Source organism: Barbus barbus, assembly GCF_936440315.1.
Source record: "Barbus barbus genome assembly, chromosome: 38".
NCBI lineage: Eukaryota > Metazoa > Chordata > Actinopteri > Cypriniformes > Cyprinidae > Barbus > Barbus barbus.
Window position 1 is genome coordinate 14,512,201 of NC_136716.1, and position 25,386 is coordinate 14,537,586.

Sequence of the window (25,386 nt, forward strand, 5' to 3'; positions counted from 1 at the left end):
ATTAAGTCTTCAGTTTCTTTGTGGGCCTGTTCATGACATATTTCTGTATGGTGAACACACAAATGACATATGATTCATTGTACAGGGCAAGATGAGGTTTAAGGGAGTAAAAAAATTGTCTTTGCCAAGATTGGTTCATGGAAAAGAAGGACCCTGACATGCTGCCTAAGATTTAGCATTTTGCTTTAAATTCTTGTTTTATTTTTGTCTTTACATTTCAGGCCTTTTACTGAGCACTGCAGACTCTTGTAATACAACCATTCCCATTTAACACACCCAGTATTCTTAGAAGAACCTATTAAACAATTACAACTGTGAGATTGATGTTATTGGTATGTCTAGCATTGGCTTATGCATTTTTCCTTTTCTCACATTCAGTTATCGAGCAGAAGCTTCAACTAAACAAAAAATGCTTAGTATTGTGCGCAAGCGGTAAGCACAGCCCATGTTTTACATGTTGCACTGTACCTTTCCAAGGGGAGCCACTTTTTATTTGCATGTGTCCAAAATGAATAGCAAATCAACAATCGAAATGAAAATCCCACCACAGCTTACACCTGCATTTGTATTCATAATCTTTGTTTCTGTCGTAGCCTAGTCGTATCCACTTAATAACATGCTTCATAAACACATCAGGAAATGGTGCTCCTTTTAAAGTTTCTAATATTTCATCTTTGTCTGTCAAACACAATTCCTGGATGCTCAGAGGTGTCAGTCAGCTCTTATATTTAGGCTAAGAACTCTCCTGACAAACTACAACAGCACAATGACAAAATTTTTTTGTAAATGAGTGTTCTGCAGCATACCTCCTCCAGGAATGGGATGCACTCATCGCTGTGACTTCATTCCCTTTATCTAAGAATCCTTTGATTGATTGTTCTTACAGGTGGGCGAAGGGTTTATATTAAAAAAGTTACTAATCAAAGCTGTGTTTTCCAAAAGCAGCATAAGCATATAGAAGCGCATCAGTTGTGTCCTAGAAGTTCAAAATTGTTAATTTTCTCTATAGGGAAGTAATGAAAGTAATTTTTTTAGTTTCCAAGGTTGTAAGTTATTGGTGTATACTTTTGTTGAAGCCATCAGTTTGCATGATTTCTACTGATTTTTAGAGGTATACTGTGTAACTATATATATATATATATATATATATATATATATATATATATATATAACACATGCATACATACACACACACACACACAATATATACATATAAATATTATTATAAAATATATTTGTATTTTTATAGATAAAATCAACAACTTAAAATTAATAATATTGCTTTAACAAAGATTTATTTTAATTCCTTTGGGAAAAAAATGTATTGCACATATTTCCTGAACCAACGCTACTGAAAAAGTGAGCATGCACCGTTGCACTCTAAATTGCATAGTTCACCTAAAAACACAAAAGATATTTATTTTGAAGGTTGAGAACCAAACAACATTGGAGCCCAGTGACTCCTATTCTATGGACAAAAAAATACTGAGACATTTCTCAGAGAAAATATCTTTGTTTGGACTCCACAAAAGCAGGAAATTCATACAGATTTAGAATGATGTGAGGTTGAGAAAATGATGATTTAGAGGGCAAGGCCACCCAACTTTTGCCAATTTTTTCCTTGGGTTCTGGTATCATTGTGTTCTATTTTAATCTTGCCCGAACTGAGAGAGTGCTGAATGTGGAAGGTGTTTGTTTACACTTGTACCAAGAGGAAGATCAACAGCTGCCATGTCTTGCTAAGTTTCGCTGGGGTGTGTTTTTAGAACTGGGGATGTACAAGACAACATATTTTAATTATTAACTAGTTAGTGGGTTAGCTGAACAACTAGTAGACAGGTCTGTCTTAAAGAAATATTCCCCAAAAAATGAAATCCCACCATGTCATTGCAAACCTGTATGACTGACTTCAGCGGAACACAAAAGAAGCTATTTTGAAGAACATTGAAAACCAAACAACACTGGAGTCCATTGACTTCCATATTATGGACAAAAAAACAAAACACATTTCTCAAAATATCTTTTATGTTCCACAATAGAAAGAAAGTCATGAATTTTGGAATGACGTGAGGGTTCATAAATAGAATTTTCATATTTGGATGAACTGCCCTTTTAAGTAAGCCTTGAACGTTTAGGATCAGTAGACCCCAATCAGATTTGTTTTGAGGGGCTTCATTTAGTGTTCTTGCACTCAAAAAACTAGCTGGATTGACCACATCAGAATGGAACAGAATGCAGGTTGAATAAATCGTAACTTCACACAATATGTAAAAAATGGTGCAGAAGCGTTAAAATGGCACAGAATGAATTGTGGTGCAGAAGCGTTAAAATGGCACAGAATGAATTGTAGAGCCCTTCAATAGCATTATTTGATAGAAATCTAATAAATGGTTTGGCGGAATGTACATTTTAAAGTAAATCACTGTCATAGTCCTCAAACAAATGCTATGAGCACCACAGCCGAAAATTGAAAATTCTTTCATTCATCACTCACCCTCATGTCATTCCCAAACCGGAAGACCTTCATTCATCTTTGGAACACAAAATTACGATTTTTTTGATGAAATGCGAGAGCTTTCTGACCCTGCATAGACAGCAATGCAACTACCACGTTCAAGGCCAAGAAAGGTAGTAAAGACTTTGTTAAAATACTCCATGTGACATCAGTGGTTCAACCATAATTTTATGAAGCTATGAGAATACTTTTTGTGCACAAAAATAATTTTCGTAGCTTCTTAAAATTATGGTTGAACCACAGATGTCACAAGGACTATTTTAAAGATGTCCTTACTATCTTTCTTGGCCTTGATCGTGTAAAATTTAATCAAATATCTTAATTTACGTTACGAAGATGAACGAAGGTCTTACGGGTTTGGAACGATATCAGGGTGAATGATTAATGGCAGAATTTTCATTTTTGGGAGAACTATCCCTTTAAGGCTAAAATCCTGATCAAATAGTTCATAATCTCTATTTATAGCATTTAGTAGCATAATTGTATTCATAAAAGTCATTATACACAGCCAGCGGTTTGCACATCTTGGCCAACTTTGACAAGGTAAAAAAAAAATATATAGATATATACAGTTGGGCTAAAAAGTATTTAGTTAGCCACCTATTGTGCAAGTTCTCCCACTTAAAAAGATGAGAGAGGCCTGTAATTTTCATCATAGGTACACTTCAACTATGAGAGACAGAATGGGGGAAAGAATCCAGGAAAGCAGTGATGTTTTGGGGCTGTCGCTGGGCAACACAGACTTTCAACTCCCTCCAAAGATTTTCTATGGGGTTGAGATCTGGAGACTGGCTAGGCCACTCCAGGACCTTGAAATGCTTCTTACGAAGCCACTCCTTCGTTGCCCGGGCAGTGTGTTTGGGATCATTATCATGCTGAAAGACCCAGCCACGTTTCATCTTCAATGCCCTTACTGATGGAAGGAGGTTTTCACTCAAAATCTCACGATACATGGCCCCATTCATTCTTTCCTTTACACGGATCAGTCGTCCTGGTCCCTTTGCAGAAAACCAGCCCCAAAGCATGGTTTCCACCCCCATGCTTCACAGTAGGTATGGTGTTCTTTGGATGCAACTCAGCATTCTTTCTCCTCCAAACACGACCAGTTGAGTTTTTACCAAAATGTCCTATTTTGGTTTCATCTGACCATATGACATTCTCCCAATCCTCTTCTGGATCATCCAAATGCTCTCTAGCAAACTTCAGACGGGCCCGGACATGTACTGGCTTAAGCAGGGGGACACGTCTGGCACTGCAGGATTTGAGTCCCTGGCGGCGTAGTGTGTTACTGATGGTAGCCTTTGTTACTTTGGTCCCAGCTCACTGCAGGTCATTCACTAGGTCCCCCCGTGTGGTTCTGGGATTTTTGCTCACCGTTCTTGTGATCATTTTGACCCCACGGGATGAGATCTTGCATGGAGCCCCAGATCGAGGGAGATTATCAGTGGTCTTGTATGTCTTCCATTTTCTAATAATTGCTCCTACAGTTGATTTCTTCACACCAAGCTGCTTGCCTATTGCAGATTCAGTCTTCCCAGCCTGGTGCAGGTCTACAATTTTGTTTCTGGTGTCCTTCGACAGCTCTTTGGTCTTGGCCATAGTGGAGTTTGGAGTATGACTGTTTGAGGTTGTGGACAGGTGTCTTTTATACTGATAACGAGTTCAAACAGGTGCCATTAATACAAGTAACGAGTGGAGGACAGAGGAGCCTCTTAAAGAAGTTGTTACAGGTCTGTGAGAGCCAGAAATCTTGCTTGTTTGTAGGTGACCAAATACTTATTTTACTGAGGAATTTACCAATTAATTCATTAAAAATCCTACAATGTGATTTCCTGGATTCTTTCCCCCCATTCTGTCTCTCATAGGTGAAGTGTACCTATGATGAAAATTACAGGCCTCTCTCATCTTTTTAAGTGGGAGAACTTGCACAATTGGTGGCTGACTAAATACTTTTTTGCCCAACTGTATATTTAGGAGCAGCTTCCTGATTTGAATTGGCTGTTGATGTAGTGTGACTGTATTCAGCGTTTTTGAGCTCAGTTATAAAAAGGACCTGAGGAGAACCTGATAACCTGGCATGTTGCACTCATGTGCCCAGGCTCTGGTGTTGGGAAACTCTCATTTACACTTTCACAAAACGCACTGTAGTTGGGTATCTGCTTTGCACGTGGTCTAATCGCATTTGTTGCTTCAACTTCAAATGAGCCTAGTCTTTCATATTGTATTAATGCACTTCCTTTCTCTGTCTTTTCCTTTTTCCTCCCTCTAGCTCAGTGGAGAATGTGTTGAAGACACTAGTCAAGAGCTGCAGACTGTAAGTGCTTTATTCCTTCATCATTCACTAATGTGCCTATAAATGTTCGACCCCTTTCACAAAAGAATTGCGCATTGTGTTAATCAGCTTTTCGTTGTGCTGTTCAAAGAATCATGTAATCAGGCCGTTGTTAGACAAGCCCACAGCTTTCACACTGAGCCGATTACAGCTCTCTTAACACATTATACTGTTGACCGTTTCATTCATATAACAACCACTTTTCATCGTTTTGCAAGAGCTCACATAACAAATAAACAACCGTGGATCTGAGAAAATGACATGTGATTTGGTTCTCATAATGTTTGTGTGTGTGTCCCCGTTTGTGCGCATAGTTATTTTCCTGAGTCAGCCACACAGGAGATGCTTGATGAGTGGCGGGCATTACTGTGCCCGTTTGATGTCACTATGCAGAAGGCCATTGGCTACTTTGAGCTCTTCTTGCCCACCATCATGCCCCCAGAACAGCATGACAAAGGCTTCAAGTAAGACTCTCTTATGCAATTTAGTAATGAAATAAGAGGGTTGCAATCTAAAATAAATTACTCAATAACCATAAAGTGCAACCAATAAGTCTGGCCCAGTGTAATAGGAGGATTTGTGCATGTTTTAGGTTATGGTTTGATGAACTGATGGATCTCTGGGTTTCCGTGCAAAACCTGCCTGCTTGGGAGGGTGTAAGTACTTCTCATTCACGAATTAATTTGTTAAAGTGCTAAATATTATGTCACCATTGGCTTTCAATCCTCTGTTAACTCTTGTCTACTTTTACAGAATTTAGTGAATCTTTTTGCACGTCTGGCTAATGACAACATTGGCTATGTGAACTGGGATCCGTACATTCCCAAGGTACTGTCCTGCTTCTGTATGCTACTGTTCAAAATTTTGGGGTGATGTTTTTGAAATAAGTCTCTTACTAAGGTTGCATTTATTCGATGAAAAGTACAGTAAAAACAGTAATATTGTGAATTAGTGTCATTATTATAAAGTAGCAGTTTTTTATTTTAAAATATAATTTAATCTCCAGTCTTCAATGTCACAGATTCTTTAGAAATTATTTTAATGTGCTGATTTGGTGCTTCTGAAACATTTATTATCAATGTTGAAAACAGTTGTGCTGCTTGATATTTCTGCTTTGATCAATAGTAAATTCAAGAACAGCATTTATTTGAAATACTTCCTGAATAAAAGTACAAAATTATTTCCAAAAAAACTCACTGACCACAGACTTTTTAACCATAGTGTAGATCAGGGGTAGGCAACGTCGGTCCTGGAGTGCTGCTGTCCTGTAGAGTTTAGCTCCAACCCTAATCAAACACACCTGAACAAGCTAATCAAGGTCTTCAGAATTACTAGGGCTTCAGGCAAGTGAGGTTTTTTCAGGGTGCTTAACTCTGCAGGACATCGACACTCCAGGACCGACGTTGCCTACCCCTGGTGTAGATGATGATCTAAACACATCAGAGCATGTTATCAGAGCATTTTATACTGATACTTTGTTGTCTTGCTTCAGATCTTCACTAGGATCCTGCGTAGCTTCAATCTTCCTGTTGGCACCAGCCAAATGATCATTCCCAGATACTTAACCAACTCCTATGAAATCGGTCACGTGGTTCTCTGGATTTCCTCCATGCTTGTAAGTCTCATGTTCCTGCTATTATAGGTTAGTTAATAAAGGGTGCGTTTATTTACAGATCTTTATTATTTTTTTCAGGGTGGCCCACAGAATCAGGTCCAGAAACAGCTTAATGGGCTCTTCAGTAGTATTGCATCTTTCTATCACCCTTCAAACAATGGGCGCTGGCTGGTAAGATGTTCTCTATTAGGAAAAACATCCAAAACAATTTGTGCAGTGCGAGATCTTGTCCTCCTTAAAGTCCAGCCCACTTCTCGAATCCATTCTGTAACTGTCTGTGGTTTGTGTGTTGTCAACTGAGTTTTATGTTTGCGCGCAAGAGGGAGATATGCAGTGACAGATGGTCCTGTGACAGAGTGAGGTCACTCCACATTTCATCTACTGAAACACCACTAACAATTTTCCACCTATCATGCTAGACATGCATTCTTTTCTTGCACTCATGACTCAGTAGAGTACCACACAGTATCACAAGGATAGCTTGCAAATTGTTTCATTTAACTCAATATGGCAGCATTTTTCTTTTAAACTAAATGTAATTCAAGAGTGTTAATGTCAAAAAGTATTGCTAAATCTTAATGCCTTTGTGCTACATTACTGTTCAAACGTAGTGAAGCCCTGAAATGATTTTTTCACCGAATCATTAGTGAAAAGTGGAACAGAAAATAAACTTTGAATAATACGTTTAATACTTTTGTTAGGTAGGTGATAATTTAAACCAGTCTTATTAAAGCCAGGGCTCTAGATTGCGGCAATGTTTTTTGAGACTGTGCGAGTAAAAATTTGACGTGGCCGCACTTGTGCGAGTGCATGGTCTGCGCTGCTCCAAAGCGTCTGCTTCACACAGCACCCGCTGTAGAGCCGCGGCACATTGTTGCAGGAGTCAGATTTTACTGATCACGTGAAGAGAGGCGCTTTCAGCACGAGTGCTTCGTGGGTAGAGCCTGGTTTATACTCGCCGCGTCAGAACGAGCGCAACGGAGGATTTGGTTTTCAAACTGAAGTAAAAGACCGCTTCTTAAACCAGAGAAGGTGAACATGTTGGTATTCTTGTAGAAAAAACATGCAAGTCCTGTCAGCAACAGTCAGTTTAGTTTTACTGTTCTTTTTGTTTTCGTTTTGAAAAGCTTGTTATCTTTGCGGTTTACCTCGTGTTACGCTATGGAGGCTTTCCTTAATTTTTTTTATATTATTATTTATTTGATTTCTCAGTGTTTGCTAAACATTCTGTAATTTATTAGTCGGTAGCCTATATAACACAGCATGTGATGTGTCCTATGCCATACCTCATCTTATTCGTTTTTGTTAATAAAGGTTATGTAAGACTCGAGACTCGAACCCGTAATCCAAAGGTTGCGGGTTCGAGTCTCGGGCCGGCAGGGATTGTAGGTGGGGGTAGTGAATGTACAGCGCTCTCTCCACCCTCAATACCACGACTGAGGTGCCCTTGAGCAAGGCACCGAACCCCCAACTGCTCAAAAATTGAGACCAAATGATGTGCTTGTGCGACCAACTGAGAAAGTTAGTCGCACAAGTGTGACCAGTGGGAAGAATGAGTCTAGAGCCCTGTAAAGTTCTTCAGCCACAAGTGACCTCTCGATATCTCAGCCAAACAGTTTTTGCATATTGCTACTTTAGCATTCTTTTTGGTCACAATGAATTACGCACACAATGATGACATGTTTACCTGTTGTGGCCTATCCACGTTGTGTGCATGAAATAGATGTTAAATCAATCTGTTATTAATGGTTTAATTATAATGCATGGCAGTTAAAAAAAAAATTGAAATTAAAAATATTACTGTTTGAAATAACTCTAAATAATCAAGCAAAGTCCCATGGCTACTAAAAAAAATAATTTTGAGATCATTCTAAAATTTTAATTTGGTACCACAAACTTTGGAAAAGACTTATGGTATTTGAAGAAGTTTGAAAAGCCCATTGCTGTGTTTCATAGCTTTTTCAGATGTTAAAGTATTGACTTCATAACGTCCATTTTTGGTTTTTAAATGGCTAAAAAGAATCTAATTTCTCTAGAAACCTTATAGTTTATTGTTCTGAAGGCTGTTTCATGTGTGAGTGGCACTGCGTTCTGGGAAGAAGATGCAAACTTTATCTTGCCAGGACTGAGAGAAGGGGACATTCTCTATAGCTGGAGAATTCAAACGCTAATTGAAAAACAAAAACAAAAACATGAGATGCCAAATTCTGGTTTCATTTGCAACAAATCAATATAAGACTGCTGGCATTTTAGATGGGTTTAAAAAAAAGAAAAGAAAAGGCTGATCACTGCTATGGGAGGTGCTACAGAAAACAGGATGAAACTTTAGCAGTATTTCTTACGGGATTAGTGTTTTAATTAATTCTAAATTCATTTGTTTTGGCCATCTGCATCAGTCATATCTTAATATCGCTGCTGTCTGTCTCTTATTTTCTTCTCCAGATGAAGTTGATGAAGCTTCTACAGCGTCTGCCTGCCAGTGTGGTTCGGCGGCTACATCGGGAGCGCTATAAGAAACCCTGCTGGATCACCCCTGTTCCCACCAGTCACAGACTCACGGACCAGGATGTGACAGACTTTGTGGAGAGCATGAAGCAGCCGGTACTGATGGCCATGTTTAGCAAGACAGGCAGCATGGATGCAGCTCAGGCCTTGCAGAACCTGGCCCTGATGAGACCAGAGCTGGTCATCCCACCTGTGCTGGAGAAGTGAGTGTGTGGAACTGCTGGAGATGTTCAAGGCCTGTAGGCGTTAATATCAGGCAGATAGCGCTGACTAATCAGCCTAATTTACATAAAAAGGTTATGATGACTTCAAAGCTGAACCAGCAAAATGAATTCACCCCCACAGTCTTTTTTAATCTATTCTGATAAATTTGTTAGTATATGATGATGTATAGCTGATTAAATGTGCTTAATTTTGTAGTATTCAAACACTTATTGAAGATGAGTTGCCGTGTAAATTTATGATTTAAAGTCATAAAGGTGTATCATAACCTGTATAGTGGCTTCTTATATTCACTGCCGGATTTACAAATCCAATCTTTGTAAATAGGCTTTGTAAGCTGTCATCTTAGAATCCAGCGTAAAGCAGGAGCTGGATCTTTCCCAAAGGAGGAACCTACTAAAAGCAAATGTGTGAATGTGCTGCCCCCTGCAGGACGTATCCTGCTATGGAGACGCTGACGGAGCCACACCAGCTAACTGCCACTCTCAGTTGCATGATTGGCATGGCCCGCAGTCTTCTCATTGGTAGCCGACATTATCCCGAAGGTCCTGCGCACGTCCTGCCCCTGTTAATGAGAGCACTGCCTGGTGTTGATCCTAATGACTTCAGCAAATGCATGGTGGGTAAACTGAAATTAACAATTAAATAAAGAATTTTGATTCTTTGTTGCTCTCTCCACTGTGATTTTATTCCTGATTGACTTAAAATAATGTTCACACATTTTGTTTTTAGATCACGTTCCAGTTCATTGCTACTTTTACTACTTTAGTGCCTTTGGTGGACTGTTCATCAGCCCTCCATGAGAAGAACGACTTGACAGAGGTAGGGCTCTGAAATCTTATGTAAAAGACCCACTGCAGAGATTTTACATAATTATTCTTTCTGTGTTCTGTCATAAAATATTTTATTTGTTGTAGATGGAGAGAGAGTTGTGCTCGGCTTCTGCTGAGTTTGAAGACTTTGTTCTGCAGTTCATGGACAGGTGAGTCATTTAGTTAAATGTGTGTGCCTGGAAAGAGTATAATACACTATTATTGTGGCTTATGCCCTATTTTGTGTGTTTGTAGGTGTTTTGCTTTGATTGACAGCAGCACTCTGGAGCAGACGCGTGAGGAGACGGAGACAGAGAAAATGACTCATTTAGAGAGTCTGGTGGAGCTGGGCCTTTCATCCACCTTCAGCACCATTCTGACACAGTGCTCCATGGAGATATTCAAGGTTTATTTATTTATTTTTTTACATTTTCTTTAATGAAAATACTGTTTATTACAAAAGTCTCAGACCTCTCTGTTTTCTTTGCCTCTTAGTAATTAGATATTGGTAACCTTACAAATATTTATATACAAAAAATTAATTTTTAGACAATTGAATTGCATTTATTACAACTGTCTCAAAAGCTGTTGCGTTTTTAACATTCTTGTTTTATATTATTCTGCGGCTCAGTGAGTAATCTGAGCTGATTTAGTAAAGAAGTGAGTTGTGTGAATCATCCCATGAGTCAGACCAGTGACTCTTTATAGACTGATTCACCGGTCGTTTTGACTGATTAATCAGTCAAATTTGACAGCACGTTGCACTGTGTGGTTGCATTTGTGTAAAGTCAGCAAGAACAGCAATTGTTTTTGTCTACACACACACACATACACGCACAGTGATATAGAGATATAAAAAGTCTACACACCCCTGTTAAAATGCCAGGTTTCTGTGATGTACAAAAATGAGGCCAAGATAAATCATTTCAGAACTTTTTCCACCTTTAATGTAAACTATAACCTACCTGCACAACTAAATTAAAAAAAACTAACTGAAATCTTTTAGGAAAGGTGGAGTAAAAATAAAAAGCTAAAATAATTAGGGTTGCAAGGGGGTGGGAAATGTCCGGTAAATTTATGGAAAGTTTCCCAAAATCCCGGAAAATTTCCAAAATTCCCGGTAAGTTTCCAAAATTTCTGGAAAGTTTTCGAAATTTACTGGAAATTTTACAACTTTTTGCAACCCTAAAAATAATGTGGTTGCATAAGTGTGCACACCCGTAAACTAATACTTTGTTGAAGCACCTTTTGATTTTATTACACCACTCAGTCTTTTTGGGTGCGAGTCTATCAGCATGGCACATCTTGACTTTGCAATATTTGCCCACTCTTCTTTGCAAAAATGCTCCAAATCTGTCAGACTGCGAGGGCATCTCCTGTGCACAGCCCTCTTCAGATCACCCCACAGATTTTCAATCGGATTCAGGTCTGGGCTCTGGCTGGGCCATTCCAAAACTTTATCTTCTTCTGGTGAAGCCATTTTTTTGTTGATTTGGATGTATGCTTTGGGTTGTTGTTGAAGTGAAGTGAAGTGAAGTGACATTCAGCCAAGTATGGTGACCCATACTCGGAATTCGTGCTCTGCATTTAACCCATCCAACGTGCACACACACAGCAGTGAACACACACACACCGTGAACATACACCCGGAGCAGTGGGCAGCCATTTTATGCTGCAGCGCCCGGGGAGCAGTTGGGGGTTCGGTGCCTTGCTCAAGGGCACCTCAGTCGTGGTATTGAGGGTGGAGAGAGCGCTGGACATTCACTCCCCCCACCTACAATTCCTGCCGGCCGGAGACTCGAACCCGCAACCTTTGGATCACGAGTCCAACTCTCTAACCATTAGGCCACGACTTCCCCACGTTGTTGTGCTGAAAGATGAAGTTCCTCTTCATCTTCAGCTTTCTAGGAGAAACCTGAAGGTTTTGTGCCAGTATTGACTGGTATTGATATTGATTTGGAACTGTTCATAATTCCCTCCATCTTGACTAAGGCTCCAGTTCCAGCTGAAGAAAAACAGCCCCAAAGCGTGATGCTGCCACCACCATGCTTCACTGTAGGTATGGTGTTCCTTTGGTGATGTGCAGTGTTGTTTTTGTGCCAAACATACCTTTTGGAATTTTGACCAAAAAGTTCAACCTTGGTTTCATTGGACCAGAACACATTTTCCCACATGCTTTTGGGCGACTTATAATGTGTTTTTGCAAAATTTAGCCGGGCTTGGATGTTTTTCTTGCCACCCTACCCCATAGCCCAGACATATAATAGTCGGGGAGCCAAAGTCTCAAAAGCTCAATAAAATGGGTTGAACCTGACATGGTCTGTCATACTTTTTATTTGTGTTTTTTCTGTTAACTTTGACCCTAAGAACCAATAATTGGAGGGTCTGCTCTGCCGGAAATATTGCGAAAAAAAATTGTGGCCATTTTAGTGTATGCACCCTTTATTTTTTATTAGAAAAATGTGAAAAAAAATGTTTTCCTCAAATCCTCAGTGGGTTTGGTAGGCTGTCAATAAATGCATTCCAGGTACACCGAACACATGTTCTGACAACATCCACTGAAAAAATAACTCTTAAAACACATTTCTACATGATTTTGCATTAATTTAATGCCAAAAAATTTGGCGTTTTCTCACTTTTTTCCAATATTTTCATCTTTACTTCACTGGCAATCAACTATTCCCCCAAGTTATGACATCAGTCAATATGTCATTCTTTTCACCAAACAGTATACTCATTCCACAGACAAAATCATAAAAATCCAACCAAAATCAATGGATCTGTGATGATTTCACTAATAGTTGATCAGCAGGCTCAGAACCTCAATAGAATTTTAGGCTACTCTCAAAATTCCGAAAGACATGCTGGATATTTAACATGGTTTTTAATGTCTACATTATTAAGCATCATGGCCTAGGCATTTTTTTAATTTCAACATAACCCTGTTCTCCCAATGGAAATGTGTCACACAAGAAATCTAATACAGCAAAATGACTTTCATTATTTTATTGACTCAGATGACAACTATTACAACTTCAACGGAACAAAATAATTTAACATAACTTAATTAACTAGGTGCAGGTCCCTGTGAGGTGGGATAATCAGGAGGGTGGTACACTGCAGATACTGCTCTGGGGACAGACCTTCACCCTCACCACCTGAGGAGACGCATACACACACACACACGCGGCCTGATTACGTGTCCCTGTCTTCAAGCGCAAGTTCAATTCTTGAACATCTGTTGGGGTCCCCAGTGCAGAGACATGCAATGCCACACTTCACATTGGCTCTTGCACAGGAGCATCCTCGGGCACACATGCTTTTCTTGCAGTGGCAGTATTGGCTGTGTTTGAGTTCAAAAGGTTTTGCCTCTTTCAGCATCATGGTTGCCACCAATTTGCCATTGACAAGTTGTCTCCCAAAATCAGTGGCAGCTGGGTAGGTTGGCTGAACCATGTGTGCCCGCTTACACACAGCCAACTGATGCAGGGCTCCGCGAAGGTGTAATTGGAAGGCATCTTCAGTTGGTGGAAGGCAACACATGTCTCCTTTGATGCTCACAAAGAGATGGGCTCGCAGTGCATCTAGAGTACCACCAAAGTCACTCCTGTCATAGAGTGACACCATGTATTGCCGTGCTGCTGTTATAACCTCTTCCTGAACATCCAGGCTTTCCTCAGGGTCACCGTACCTGCACAGAAGCAGAAGGTCTGTCAGGTGTTTAATAGCAGTTGTGTAGGCCCGCCTTTTCCCTCTTCTGTACAGATAGCTCACTGTGTCACATCCGGTAAGTATGTAGGTGCTGAGGAGAAGGGATGTAAGATCTGAAGCTGCAACATCATACTTCCCCGCCAGAACTTCTGTGATGGCATGAACAGGTAGAAAGATATGAAAATGAGAATGAGAATGAGCTTTATTGGCCAAGTATGTTTACACATACAAGGAATTTGTTGTAGTGACAGAAGCTCCACGGTGCAACAGAAACACAGTAACAGGACAGGACACAGGTAATAAAAACAAAATAACAAGAAATAGCCAATAACCAATGTAAAAGCAGCCAAAAAACAAAACGAAAAAACACAACATATAATATATAATATAGGCAACTATGTATGTACAGGTCAAGTATGTGCAAATTAGAAATGAGAAAATAAAGATAAAATAAGTGAGTGTGGTGAATGGATAATGAATTAGTTGTGTGTTCCACGTTTATTTATTGAGTGTTCATGAGATGTATTGACTGAGGGAAGAAACTGTTCCTGTTCCTGTGTCTGGTCGTTCTGGTGCTCAGAGCTCTGTAGCGTCGACCAGACGGTAACAGTTCAAAGAGGGAGTGTGCTGGATGTGAGGGGTCCAGAGTGATTTTACCAGCCCTTTTGCTCACTCTGGATGAGTACAGTTCTTGGAGAGTGGGGAGGGTTGTACCAATGATTCGCTCAGCAGTCCGGACTACCCTCAGTAGTCTTCTGAGGTCAGATTTGGTAGCTGAGCTGAACCAGACAGTTATTGAGGTGCAGAGGATGGATTCAATGATGGCGGAGTAGAACTGTTTCAGTAAGTCCTGTGCCAGGTTGAACTTCCTCAGCTGGCGTAGAAAGTACAACCTCTGCTGGGCCTTCCTGACAATGGAGTCAATGTGAATATCCCACTTCAGGTCCTGAGAGATGGTGGTGCCCAGGAATCCGAAGTCAAGTCAAGTTCAAGTCAAGTTGAGCTTTATTGTCATTCCGCTACATGTGGGGACATATAGTATAGGATCCAGTTACAAAGGGAATTGTTAAAGCCCAGCAGGTTTAGCTTATTTATGAGCTGTTGTGGGATTATTGTGTTGAATGCCGAGCTGAAGTCAATGAACAGCATTCTAACATCACAGGCCTGTGGCGGGGACTTGTAGTCAGTGATGGTCTGAATGGCTTGCCACAGGCTCCGTGTGTCTGTGCTGTCTGTGAAGTGGTTGTTGATTTTTTGGGCATATGACCGTTTTGCTTTTTTGATGCCACAGGACAGACTGGCTCTTGCTGTTTTGAGGGCTGCTTTATCTCCTGATCTGAATGCTTCATCTCTGGTCTTTAGCAGCCCACGAACCTCTGCTGTCATCCATGGCTTCTGGTTTGCACGTGTGGTGATGGTCTTGGTGACTGTCACATCATCAGTGCACTTTTTGATGTAAGCAGTCACAGTTTCAGTGTACTCATTCAGGACTGTGTGGTTGTTGTAGGTGGCTGCCTCTTTAAACATGTTCCAGTCTGTGTCCTGGAAGCAGTCCTGCAGTGCTGAGGTGGCATTGTCTGGCCATACTGTGATCTGCTTTTCAACCGGTTTGGTGAGTTTGAGAAGTGGTCTATATGCTGGGATTAGCATAACAGTGATGTGGTCGGAGTACCCGAGGTGGGGGCGGGGTTCAGCCTTGTAAGAGTTCTTAACTGTTGTGTAAACAAAGTCCAGTGTGTTGTTTCCCCTTGTTGCAAAGTTCACATGTTGGTAGAACTTTGGCAAAACTGTCTTTAAGTTTGCGTGGTTGAAGTCACCGGCTATGATGAAAAAGCCGTCGGGGTTTTTTGTTTGTTGTTCACTGATGGTGCTATACAGTTCACGAAGCGCGTCCTTAGCGTTTGCACACGGGGGGATGTAAACCGCAATGATAACAATGGCCGTGAACTCCCGCGGCAGATAGAACGGTCGACACTTCACAACCATAAACTCCACCAGCGATGAACAGTGTTTTGATAATACCGCAGCATTGTTACACCAGTCTTTGTTGATATACACACACAAGCCACCTCCGCGGGTCTTACCAGACAGTGATGAATCTCTGTCCGCTCGGAAGTTGGTTAGCCCGTGCTGCTGAATGGCGGAGTCCGGGATGTTGTCGTTTAGCCATGTTTCGGTGAGAACAAACACACAACAGTCCATTGCCTCATGCTGTGTAGATCGACTGAGTTGAATTAAGTCCAGTTTGTTTTCCAGAGAGCGAGCGTTTGAGAGCATGAGTGTTGGAAGAGCCAGTCTTGAGGGGTTAGCTCTTAGCCTAGCTCGTATACCTCCGCGCTTACCGCGCTTCCATCCTCTCTCACACCGCTTGCGACACTGCCTTGTGCGGGTAGCGTCAGTAGGCGAGGCCGCGGTCTCGAGGTCTGGCTCCAGCAGTAAACAAAGGCCTCGTAGCTTCTCAGTAGCCGCCGGCGAGAGTTGATGCTCGTATGCGTTGCTGATATCCAGAAGACTTTGGCGATCATAGATGAATTCTGGGGTGATTTCCTTAAGAGTTAGCGGTAAACTTACACTATTTGGAGACGAACAGACGACATTAAACGACATAAAAGCACCGTCTTTGGGACCCGGAGCAGCCGCAGCGATCGATCGTGCCACCATCTTCCCTCAAGACTGCAGTGGAATGACTCCACTGCAGTCACAGTGCTGTTCATGATGGTGAGTCCTCTCCTCTCCTCTCCTCTCCACTCTTCTCCTCTTCTACTCCTCTCCACTATTCTCCTCTTCCCTCTTCTTCTCTCCGATTCAATCAACTCCTCTCCATACCTCTCCACTCCACTCCAGTCCACTCTTCTTTCCTGGTCAATTCACTCCTCTTTTTTCCTTCACTATTCTTCTCTCTTGTTCAGTCCACCACTGTCCTCTTCACTCTTTTCTACTCATTCCTCTCTTCTCTTCTGTTCAATCCTCCACTCTCCTCTCCACTCCACTCCTCTTTAAGCCCGGCTCACACAGTGCGATTTTGGCCACGATTTGGTCGTCTGAGACAAATTTTGAAAATCCTAAAATCCTAAAAGATTCCTATAATCCTAGGCTAAAATCGGTTGTCTAGATCGCTGGTTTGACATGTTTACCGACAGCCGATTAATGGCCGTTGCGATCAATTTTTTCCTCCGATTAAATTCTGGCAGTGTCAGAAGATTTCAGACACTTTCCTGCAGTGTGACATCTCCTACGACGACCGTCAAACCAAGAACCAATAGGAACACTGAACTTGATGACGCAATAAGCGCGACAACTTCAAACTTAAACTTCGTTATTTGTAAAAACAATATATGTACAAAGTAAAGTTTACTTAAAGTTTATTTATTAAGGGGCAGGATGTTTAAACTCGAATAACAAAATTACCTTAAGCTCGCTCTGTAGAACTGGAAGTCCATAAAGTCCTCTTTTGCCCAGCCATGACTTGCTCCACACACGTCGTCTTTTTGGTTTTTTTTTTTCTTTTAACATCAAGGCATGTAATTAATAAAACTAAGCTACACGTTGCTGTTGTTTGCTAGATACCATTATAGCGAGAGAACGCGGGTCACGTATTGATGACGTAAAACTCCGGACAAGTCTTCTTGAGTAGCCTACGTCCGTTTTTATCATGTCTTGACTGTCGTACAGTCTGACATTAAGACAACTGAGATCCTACAGTCTGACATGGGGATCATGTTCGTACAGTGTGACAAGCAGCAATCGCAAAAGATTATTAAAAATCGCACAGTGTGAGCCCGGCTTTACTGTACTTTTCAATCCTCTGCTGCCTTCTCTTCTCGCTAACTTTTCCTCCACAGCAAACCCAATAAGATCAGAACAAAATCTGCAAATGGGAAATATTGTGCATTCAGGTGAAAGAAATCTAGATGTTTGACACTACTAGCTAACTAGCTTTTGACAAATCACTCACTCTATATACTGTACAGTACTATATACAAAAAAAGGATGCATAATATATAGTGTGTTTACATCTTACAGAACATTTGTATTGTTCAGTATTAACGTTTAGTGCAGCCTTTAGTTATCCTTAGTGGCTTACTATCTGTCTGACATGAAAAACACTTCAAGGACAACACCAGCCTTCATATACTGTAAGTGTATTTCTAATAATTCCTCACTCCAAACGTATCCCTGAAGCAGCATTTATTCTCATATCTATTTCTTTAAGTCCAATTGAAATTTTCGCAATTTCTCAACTTCCGGTCGAAGCAAAATGGACATATAGGACACATACCCCTCGTAAAGCATACGATTCTGATCCAGTGTTAATTTTGACAAAACAAATTTTTATTTAGTTTTAGTCATAGTCTTTTGACTAAAATGCCATTTTAGTTTTAGTTATATTTTAGTCATCTGAATTGTTTTAGTTTTAGTCTAGTTTTAGTCAACGAAATACAATAAGATTTTAGTCGACTAAATGTAAAATTGAATGGGTTTGGATAAATTGTAATGCATTAATTTAGAATTTCTCAAAAATTTCCAAACCCATTATATACTCCCAGAGAAAACATTTATTAATTAACCTGTTAATATGAATCACTTTTAAAGCTTGAACATGCAATAGAGAAACAGATTTAACTGCAGTGAGATAAAAAGTTTTCACAGACGAAAACTAGACGATAACTAAATAAAAAACAGCTTTAAATGACGACAACTATGAGGACAATTTAGTGACAGTTTCGTCAATGACAAAAAAATGTTGTTGATGAAAATAATGACGAAAATTACAGTGTCAATGAAATTAACACTGTTCTGAGCATTTAAAAAAAAAGTAATTCTCTACCCCATTCCTGTGAGGAGTTATGGTCGTTTAAAGGAACCACAGAAATGAGCTAAAACGGCTAAAGCTAGCTAAGTAGAGAATGAATGCTGCTACTGTCTACAGGGATACATTTGGGATGAGGAATCATCAGAAATATACTTGTTTGAAAACTGGCGTGGTCCTTTCAGTTAATTACTATTACAATATCCATATTACCATTCTTTTCCCAAAACGCTAGGGCAGACCTACCGGTATTCACTGAAGTCACTGTCACTTACCACAGACAATGATGAGCAGCTTCGAAGTCCATTGGTAACCATTGGTTACCGTTGGTTAGTTGTTCCAGACAAACTCATTCAAATTACTAAGATCATGTGTGTGTGTGCGTAAGTGTGCCATGATGTTAAATATCCAGCATGTTTTACAGAATTTTGAGAGCAGCCTAAAATTCTATTGAGGTTCTGAGCCTGCTGATCAACTATTAGTGAAATCATCACAGATTCATTGATTTTGGTTGGATTTTTATGATTTGTTCTGTGGAATGAGTATACTGTTTGGTGAAAAGAATGACATATTGACTGATGTCATAACTTGGGGGAATAGTTGATTGCCAGTGAAGTAAAGATGAAAATATTGGAAAAAAGTGAGAAAACGCCAAATTTTTTGGCATTAAATTAATGCAAAATCATGTAGAAATGTGTTTTAAGAGTTATTTTTTCAGTGGATGTTGTCAGAACATGTGTTCGGTGTACCTGGAATGCATTTATTGACAGCCTACCAAACCCACTGAGGATTTGAGGAAAAAAAATTTTTTTCACATTTTTCTAATAAAAAATAAAGGGTGCATACACTAAAATGGCCACAAATTTTTTTCGCAATATTTCCGGCAGAGCAGACCCTCCAATTATTGGTTCATAGGGTCAAAATTAACAGAAAAAACACAAATAAAAAGTATGACAGACCATGTCAGGTTCAACCCATTTTTGAGACTTTGGCTCCCCGACTATAAAGAATATGGGAGATTGTTGTCACATGTACTAATCAGCCAGTACTTACCAGAAATTCATACAGCTCCTTTAATGTTGCTGTAGGCCTCTTGGCAGCCTCCCTGACCAGTTTTCTTCTCATCTTTTCATAAATTTTGGAGGGACATCCAGTGCTTGGTAATGCCTCTGTTGCACCATATTTTCTCCAGTTGATGATGACTGTCTTCACTGTGTTCCATGGTATATCTAATGCCTTGGAAATTCTTTTGTGCACTATACCTGACTGATACCTTTTAACGAGGAGATCCCTCTGATGCTTTGGAATCTCTCTGCGGACTGTGACTTTTGCTGTAAGATGCGACTAAAAAAAATGTCAGGAAAAGCCTACTTGAACAGCTAATCTTTATTTGGGTTTAACCAGAGGCACTTTAAATGATGGCAGGTGTGTACTGACTCCTGTTTTTAACATGAGTTTGACTGTGATTGCTTAATTCTGAACACAGCCACGTCCTTGGTTATAAGAGGGTGTGCAGACTTATGCAACCACATTATTTTAGATTAAAATTTTTACTCCACCTTTCCTAAAAGATTTCAGTTTGTTTTTTTATTTAGTTGTGCAGGTTATAGTTTGCATTTACAGGTGGAAAAATGTCTGAAATGATTAACCTTTTTTTTTTTTTTTTTTTTTTTTTGGTAGTCTAACTTTTTTAGCCATGCAATTAAGTGGAAACAAAGAGGATTTATCCCAATTGATTTTATACCCGGAAAGCATACTGAACTTTTCAAATACCTTCAGTATCTGGGGAAATGAAGCTTGTAGATCCGAAATAAACCGTAATATATCATCCGCATAGAGAGAGATATGCTGTTTGTAAGACTTAACTGAAATTGAACAAAGGTTTTCTTGTCTTATCAGCTGGGCCAGTGGCTCGAGCGACAGTGCAAATAGCATTGGGGATAACGGGCACCCTTGTCTGGTGCCTCGTTTTAAATTAAAAAGTAAAGAATGCACCCCATTGGTTATAACAGAAGGAAAGAACTGCAGCTGGAGTGGGACAAGCTCGGGATTCATGTATGACATACAGTAATCTCCGGATATTATCTGTCGCCAATCTACCTGGCATAAAGCCGATCTGATCTGGATGAACCAATTTGTTTATATATCGTTGTAATCGCAAGGCCAAAATTCTAGCATACATTTTAATATTCGTATTTAACAAACTAATGGGTCTGTAATTTGCACAGTCTGAGTGATCTTTCCCTTTTTTGGGTATCAACGGTTTAAGTGCTGTATTCAAATGTGGGTGAAAGGCCCCAGCTTCTTCTGCCGCGTTAATGGCCGTCAGGAAGACAGGACCGAGTAGATCAAAATATTTAAGGAATAACTTTAGAGGGATCCCGTCTAAACCTGGCGCCTTGCGTTTGTTAGCACCTTGTAACGCCTCTTTAAATTCCTCCAAGTTAACAGGCTGTCCTAACTGTTCCGCTTCTTCATGACTAAGACGAGGTAAAGTAAGAGAAAGTAGTACAACTTGAACTAGAAGGATTAAGTTCAGATATATAGTTTAGAAAAGAAGTCAGAAAATGCAGAGTTAATTTCTTTGCTGTTCCTAAGCAGTCCTTTGGATGGGTGATTGGTTATATCAATGCATACTTTCCCTTGACTTTGCTTCAATACGAGGGCTAAAAGTTTGCTAGGTTTAGCACCACTGAATTAATAGTTCTGTCTGGTTCTGCGAAGTACAAATTCTGCTTTCCTTCTCAGAAAATCATTCAGTTAAGCCTTAAGGGTTTGAAGCGTCTTAAATACCGAATTGGAAAATTAAGATTTTAACGAACATTCAAGTGATTTACGTTCTTTTTCTAAATAGTCGATTCTCTGATTTTTTAAATTAGTAGCAAAGGCTATAGAAAAATCTTTGATAAAACCTTTCGTGGCTTCCCACACAAATATAGGCTCTTCAACTGATCCAATATTACATGAAAGCAAGGCCAGTCTGTCAGAATTTAAGTCTACATCAAACTGGTTATTCTGTAAAAGAGATGTTAAAACGCCACCGTTGGGATCTTTCAACAAACTAATTACAATTAAAGCTGCCATTATTGGATTATGATCTGTAAGAATAGCTGGAAGTATCATCGTCTGATCAAAAGAAAAATGTATAATCTCTACTCAAGGGGTTTTCAGATCTCCAAACATTGACCAAATTCAGCGCTTTTCAGCCAAATTATTAAGCGCGATGGAAGAATTAATCTGGACTTGATTGCAGGAGGAAGATCTATTCTTATTTATCAAATGGTTAGTAATTTGCGGGAAAAATGTAACATCAAATATTGTATGGGCATAGGTTGATACAAATGCTATTTTCTTCCCCTTAATGTTTGCACACACAGGCAAGTCTACCAGATTGATCGTGGCTCTCTCTATCAATCTTGAGGTTACATCTACGAGAGATCAAAACAATAGTACCTTTAGTTTTAGTATTGTCAGTACAGAAAGCTGCCACTCTATAAAATTTATTCTGTAACCTCTGAACATCTGCTCTCTTTAGATGGGTTTCCTGAATTAAAGCGATATCAACCGCTTTCCTGCGCAAGTAGATCAAAAGTTTGGCTCTTTTGTTTAGACTATTAAGTCCTCTGATATTAAGCGGTATAACTTTTAGCTTATCCATAATATATTGGAAAAATGGTGTGAATATTAAGAAGTTTTGAAAATGTATCTGCCTGACCTGTGACAAAACCAAAATAATCCAGAAGATACATAGAAATAACATGAACAAATACCCCCTATCCAAGGCCACAAAATCCCCCAACATTGTAAGGGCCCGTGGCAACATCCACCTTCGTTCCTCAGAAAGTCAACGTCAACCACCCTCTTCCACTGAACATGAAGTATGAAGTATAACAACATGCATAATGTAAACAGTAATGACAAGTCAAAAATATGTTTAAAATAAATTAACAGAGTGCAAGTGCTTCACCAAATTAATAAATAAATGGGTTTAAACAATTATAATAATAATAAAATAAATATAAAAATGCAAACAAATAAATAAACCATACAAAAAATATTAATAAATAAACTAACTAAAATCGCAGGACTCAAACCCTCTGAAACGGATCGTAACATTATTTGCACTTTATGTTACAAACAGAGGCGCTTACTCCTAACCCGTTCATGGACTCTTTACTCATCCATAGATTCAGGAGGCGGCGATGGTCTATGAAAGGCCAGTTTACGTCTGGCACCCGATGCGTGGCTATTACGGGCTTCCACTAAGAATTACTCCGCTTTTTTAACTGAATCGAATTGAGTGTTGATTTCCACCAGAACTGACGCGAAGAATGACAGGGGAAATGAGGAAGTTTGGAATTCCTAGTGCATGCAGCTCCTTTTGAACACTTCTGAAGGCCTGTTGTCTACGGGAGGTGAACCTGCTGTAGTCGACGAAGAAACGCAGCAGGTGATCCTGATCACGAATCGGTTTGGTTTTCATCACTTCCCTGACTCCCTGAAGAATCGCTTGCCGGTCCTGGTACCGTATCATGCGAAAGATTCAAGTGCGGGTTTTACCATCTTCTGTGAGTTTGTTCGATCTCGATCGGACCCTTCTTCTTCAGTGCTGGTATCCAGGTAGGGAGCATCTTTTGAAGGAAACCTATTGGGTCATCCCCTTCTCGGCAAAATTCTCTTAACTCCGCAATTTTCGAAGTGAGGTTTTGCTGCTCTGAAATTATTAATCTTGGGTTTTTTTACATCACAGAAACCTGTCTTTTTATATACACTGTATGTGTGTGTGCATATATATATATATATATATATATATATATATATATATATATGTTTGTTTGTTTGTTTGTTTGTTTATTTATTTAACTGTCAATATATTATTTGTGGCACCCATATACACTTCTGATGAAATTTTCTTTTTTTTTTTGTTTTTTTAAATGTTTTTATTCAGTAAGGATGCATTAAATTGACCAAAAGTGACACATTTTTAATGTTACAAAAGAATCCTGAAAAAAATGTATCACAATTTCCTTAAAAATATTACGCTACACTATTTTCACAATAATAATTGTGATAATAATAAGAAATATTTGTTGAGCACCGATTCAGCATATTAGAATGATTTCGGAAGGTTCTTGTGACACTGAAGAAATGGCTGCTGAATACACAGCTTTGGCATCAGAGGAATAAAATATTTTACAGTATATAAAATAAAACATTGTTTAATCATTGACAATATTACTGTTTTTGCTGTATTTTTGATCAAATATATGCAGACTTGGTGGACATAAAATTTATTTCAAAAACATGTAAAACGAAATACCCATTTCAAACTTCTGAACAGTGTATTTTCTCATATACATCTAAATATTATCTGTTAACAGCTGTTATCTGTCTATAGGTTGCTCTCGAGAAAGTCTTCAACTTTGCCACCACCAACATCTTTGAGACTCGTGTCGCAGGCAGGATGGTGGCAGACATGTGCAGAGCAGCTGCTAAGGTAATACTTTCCCTTTGCCCAACTTGTGCCGAAAACACACACAGCTGTGGGGCCACATTGATTCAACTGTCCTCTACTTTGTTTCAGTGTCACCCGGCTGAGTCTCTCAGGCTGTTTGTACCACACTGCTGTAACGCCATTACTCATCTAACTGCCAGTACGTACAAGAACATAAATTACAGTTTGTGTTATCTTGAGTCTGTGTCAGCATCCTCACTTGTGTTTTGGTGTGTTTCAGATGAAGATGTTTCAAATGAGGAAGAACTGGATAAAGAACTGCTCTGGAACCTTCAGCTGCTGTCTGAGGTCAAAATAACACTATCAAACTGCACACAAAAGATTATGTACAGAAGAGCTTAAAATGTATTACAAAATCATGATAGCTGCCTAATAATTTACTCACCTCCTCATGTTGTTCCAAACCTGTTTGACTTTATTTTTTCTGAAGAACATAAAAAACGGTATGCTGTTAGTAATCAAGCAGTTTCAGTTCCCATTGACTTCCATGGTTTTTCATATAATAATAGTCAATGAGAATCAAAACTGTTTGGTTACAAACATACTTTAAAATAGAATTTATGTTCCATTTAATAAGTAAAGTCATACAACTTTGAAGCAACATGAATGTGAGTAAATGAAGAATTTAGGTGGTCTATCCCTTTAACTAGGTTAAACTATGAAGTTTGCATCACATGCACTTTCTATCAGGTACAATAATGGAGTCACTAATTATGAAGAGTTTTTCCACATCAATCACCTTACATCTGTTTAGACACTAGACGACAATTGTTGTGTATCTCACATTACCACCACTTCTTGCTTCAGGTGACTCGTGTGGATGGAGAAAAGCTCCTCCCGTACCGCACACAGCTGGTACAGACTCTACAGCTGACCCTGCGTTTGCGCTGTAAGCAGGGCTACACTATGGCCTGCAACCTGCTGCACCATATCCTGCGTTCCACAGCGCTCACTTACCCCACAGACTACTGCAGTGTGCCCGGCGGCTTCAACAAACCCCTGCAAGAGTACTTGCCCATTAAGGTACTGTGAATGTGTCTGGTACATGTGAGGACATTTGACCAGTAGAGAGAACTGCACTTTATTCAATCATTGTTGATCCCATGAGTTCTCACTACCTCCCTTCTTGTTCTTTAAACAGGACTGGGGTCGTCCGGGGGATCTTTGGAACCTGGCGATCCAGTGGCACGTGCCCAGCGCAGAGGAGACGGCGTTCGTTTTCTATGTTCTGGACCTGCTGCTGCAGCCAGAGCTCCAGCGTTTGCAGAAATACGCACAGGGAGAGCAGGAAATGAGCAGGTCAGGTGTCAAAAGTGCACTCTGTAGTAATGGTAAAGACAAAAAAAAAA

At 39.7% G+C, this 25,386-nt stretch overlaps 1 protein-coding gene across 2 annotated transcripts in view; it reads left to right on the forward strand.

Moving 5' to 3' along the window:
• Window positions 1-25,386, forward strand: part of LOC306857475 (proteasome activator complex subunit 4B-like) — a 48,863-nt gene that overhangs the window by 6,615 nt on the left and 16,862 nt on the right. Inside the window, exons 4-20 of one of the 2 annotated variants that reach the window (XM_079397451.1) lie at window positions 379-432; window positions 4,785-4,829; window positions 5,162-5,311; window positions 5,440-5,503; window positions 5,601-5,675; window positions 6,340-6,462; window positions 6,541-6,633; window positions 8,905-9,170; window positions 9,622-9,808; window positions 9,922-10,011; window positions 10,107-10,171; window positions 10,257-10,407; window positions 23,921-24,019; window positions 24,107-24,176; window positions 24,258-24,325; window positions 24,845-25,060; window positions 25,179-25,336. In XM_079397451.1, coding sequence (XP_079253577.1) covers window positions 379-432; window positions 4,785-4,829; window positions 5,162-5,311; window positions 5,440-5,503; window positions 5,601-5,675; window positions 6,340-6,462; window positions 6,541-6,633; window positions 8,905-9,170; window positions 9,622-9,808; window positions 9,922-10,011; window positions 10,107-10,171; window positions 10,257-10,407; window positions 23,921-24,019; window positions 24,107-24,176; window positions 24,258-24,325; window positions 24,845-25,060; window positions 25,179-25,336 — 1,974 coding nt within the window. The remainder of the gene's footprint in view (window positions 1-378; window positions 433-4,784; window positions 4,830-5,161; window positions 5,312-5,439; window positions 5,504-5,600; window positions 5,676-6,339; window positions 6,463-6,540; window positions 6,634-8,904; window positions 9,171-9,621; window positions 9,809-9,921; window positions 10,012-10,106; window positions 10,172-10,256; window positions 10,408-23,920; window positions 24,020-24,106; window positions 24,177-24,257; window positions 24,326-24,844; window positions 25,061-25,178; window positions 25,337-25,386) is intronic. The other variant, XM_079397452.1, reaches the window with a different exon arrangement.